Source organism: Frankliniella occidentalis, unplaced genomic scaffold (genome assembly GCF_000697945.3).
Source record: "Frankliniella occidentalis isolate FOCC.00 unplaced genomic scaffold, Focc_3.1 Scaffold215, whole genome shotgun sequence".
Classification (NCBI taxonomy): Eukaryota; Metazoa; Arthropoda; class Insecta; order Thysanoptera; family Thripidae; genus Frankliniella; species Frankliniella occidentalis.
The window spans coordinates 154,868-157,975 of record NW_026267341.1 but is presented as its reverse complement, the minus strand read 5'-3'; the positions used below and the strand labels follow the sequence as shown (position 1 = coordinate 157,975).

At 50.2% G+C, this 3,108-nt stretch overlaps 1 protein-coding gene across 1 annotated transcript; it reads right to left on the bottom strand.

Annotated features, from left to right (window-relative positions):
• Window positions 1-213: 213 nt before the first annotated feature.
• Window positions 214-1,723, bottom strand: LOC113211001 (uncharacterized). The gene is made up of 4 exons (XM_052272626.1): window positions 1,626-1,723; window positions 1,136-1,535; window positions 861-1,064; window positions 214-490 (listed from the first exon to the last, which is right to left on the bottom strand). Exons 1-4 carry the CDS (start codon window positions 1,721-1,723, stop codon window positions 320-322), a joined length of 873 nt encoding a protein of 290 aa, XP_052128586.1. The 3' UTR covers window positions 214-319.
• Window positions 1,724-3,108: the final 1,385 nt, after the last annotated feature.

Sequence of the window (3,108 nt, the reverse complement as noted above, 5' to 3'; positions counted from 1 at the left end):
GTCAACTTGTTCTGAAAATGTCAGGATAAAGTCACTTTTTCGTCAGGATTAGGTCAGGAAAATGTCAGGATATTCGGAAACTGGGACTTCGTGGCAGCCCTGATTGTTCCTGGAGCTATTGGCGCTCTTTGAGGCTGCGCTACTTCGCTGGAGGAATCGCCTTCTAAGCAACCGCAGAAGCAGCAGAAGTTGCGAAACTAAATTGGGATAGAGTTGAAAATGGGCGGCGAAATAAATTTTTCAATTTTTCTGTTTACGTTTTTTTGGTCAACTTGGCGTGTTGAGCCTTTTGATAGGGCACTTTATTATATCAACTTGTTTACACTCTCGGAACAACTTCACCGACCCCCCTCACACAAGCGACTATTTTTTGCCTGGATTTCATCAGATAAAATATAAGGTCTGCTCTGAACCGGCCGTAGGGGAAGACTGGAAAGTCTTCGTAGCGTTGTATGAGACCAGTGCTGAAATTATGGAAATTGTACGTGCCCTGAAAACCAATAAAGAAGTTGAGGCGGAAGCAGAATAGGAAAAACGAAATAACTAAGTCTGATTTCTTTGACCCAGCTCACTGTTGAAAGCACGGAGTTTTCAAAGTTTCATTCGTTGTTGTGCCAGATCGACTGTCAGGTGCGGAACGAAAAACAGAACTAAATACAGCTATAGAGGCATTGCGTGCCTGTTGCAATCTGTCGTGCTATAAAGCGCTATACCCGGACACGACAATTCACGGAGATGAGATATACACCTGTTTAGGTCTCTTTCTACACATCTAGAAACGAAACGATACGGAATGACTGTTTTCGCCTCTCTGGTCACGTGCTATCTCAAGAACTATAAGGACCGCGCGACGTACTTACTTTGCGAAATGGGCACCTGTTGGGGAACTTGGGGTTGCTGCGGGAAACCACGTCTAGGACATCCTTCGCCATGGTGGACACCACGTTGCAGACTTCAGCCCTCGGGTCGCCGGGCACGCCCTCGAGACGGAAGAAGTTCTCTCTCCAGCCGGCGACGGGGTCCCACTTGGCGATTGCAATTTTGATCTGCTCGGGCGCGAGTTTCTGAATCAGTGGAGGAAGGCACGATAGGAAGGGCAACAGCGTGCGCTGCGACAGCACAGAATCCTCCTCACCCCGATCTCGCCGACGACGACATCCCTCTTCAAGAGTAGCTGGCCGGTGAACAATGGGTACCTCGAGGACCGTACATGCCGGAGACTGCCCGTCAAGTTGCCCACCAAGGCGCCCGGGTTGACGGTGCCTTCGGGGCACTGACTCGTCTCTGTGACATAGGCGTGGTACGGGCCCTGCGGACACACGCGTCCAAGCTGCTCATCGCCATCGCCCTGGAGGTGCCCGCAAAGGAAACGTTCTCCGAGGCGACTCCGACCATGACGCCTGCAGCGCGCAGGGTGGGCCAGCTCGCCACGCAGCTGTGTGCACACGGACAGCGGCCCACCCTGAGCGCCCAAGCACAGGTGGCTCGGTGACTCGGCGTGCCCAGAGTTCACCCGATCCGAAATGAATTGTACGCTTTTGGGTAGCGAAGGCGTTGCTTTTGAATCGCTGCGATACGCGCGCAAAGTGCATCAAGATCGCTCTGGTTCGCTCTGGTTCGCTCACATGTATTTTACCAAGGGATCGGCTGAGTTCGCTTCAAATTGCCATAGGTTCGCTCCTGGGCACAAGACGTTCGCTGAGGTTCGCTTCGATGTTGCCATAGTGTCGGCAGTATTCGCCTCTGTTCGCCACGGGTCCGCTCTAGGTCACTCGCATGTGCGAGGAGCTCGTCAGCTGGCCACCGGAGCGAGGGGGCCACCACTCTCTCCTTGGATGTACACATGATTGCAAAGATTGCGTGATTTCACATGATTTCACGGATTGCGCATATTATCTCAGAAGATTTCACGCTAAAACCTGCCGGCAGATTATGTCTGATTTGAAGGATTACAGATGATTTCCGCGGATTTTACCTGATTTCGTTGGATTTCACAAGATTCCGGCGGATTTTACGTGATTCCGGCGGTTTTTACATGACCTTCTAAGGATTTCAGACTAAAATTTGCTGGCAGATTACGCATGATTTCACGCTAGGACGAATCCTAGCAAAAGCGAAAAAAAAGGCCGCCGAGAGCCGGACTATCGGCGAACATTTTCGAGCAGCCCGAGGCAAAGTAATAGCCTGAATGTTGTCTTAATGTTGTCTGAATCTTGTCGAGGGTGACGGTTAATTCGTAGGTAAGCGCAGTTAAACGGCAGGTCGTCGTCAGTCAATCGTCAGTCTATCGGTAGTCAAACGGCTGACCATCCTCATCGACAGACGGCAGACAAACGTCAGACAAACCACAGCCAGACCGCAGTCCATCGGCAGTCGATCCTCAGCCCAGTTAGACTGAGGATTGACTGCCGTTTGTCTGCGGATTGGCAAATGCGTTACCAGACTTTGGAGCCTCAGACAATCTTCAGACAATCCTCTGCAAGAGATGAAAATGAAAGCAATCGTCTCGGCCGGGCAGCTGCCGCCGGCCCAGTACCGAACCCCGGCCCACGGAGTGGGAGTCGGAGTGCTTGCCCCCTTGGCCAGAGAGAGGTCGCTGAGAGACGAGCGCGGCGAAGGCAGGTGCTGGAGTCTGTTGGCGGCGGCCTAGCCAAGATGGCGTTGCAACTATTATAAATTTATAAAACGTTGTATATGTATCGGCCAACATGAAATAATAAGTTTATCGGAAGCGTTGGAGAGACGAGCTCGGCGAAGGCAGGTCACGGCAGAGTGAGATGGGGGCACCTTTGCCAAACGGTACGTAATTCTCTTGTGTGTAGGGCTATCATAATCCGCTCTAATATTTGAAATATAAAAGCATCCATTGGAAACAATGACAGAATTAGATTCCGCCGGCTCCACACCCAGAAGACCGTTTAGTCCATATAACCAAATTCAAAACCGACGAAATTTTAGCTCTTGGGACTAAAATTTTATTCGTGCCGATGAAATAATTTGGTCTAGATGACTTAATTTGATTGGTGCGACTATATTTAGTTAAAAATAGGGTTACTAAATTTTAGTCGGTTTTAGGAACTAAATTTTGGTTCTTACAACCCTGATTTA

Coding starts and splice junctions, on each gene's coding strand:
- LOC113211001 (XM_052272626.1), bottom strand. CDS start 1,723: ATGGCAACATCGAAGCGAACCTCAGCGAACGTCTTGTGCCCAGGAGCG. Junction 1,536..1,625: donor GATCCCTTGGTAAAATACAT/GTGAGCGAACCA, acceptor GCTACCCAAAAG/CGTACAATTCATTTCGGATC. Junction 491..860: donor ACAGGTGCCCATTTCGCAAA/GTAAGTACGTCG, acceptor ATTGGTTTTCAG/GGCACGTACAATTTCCATAA.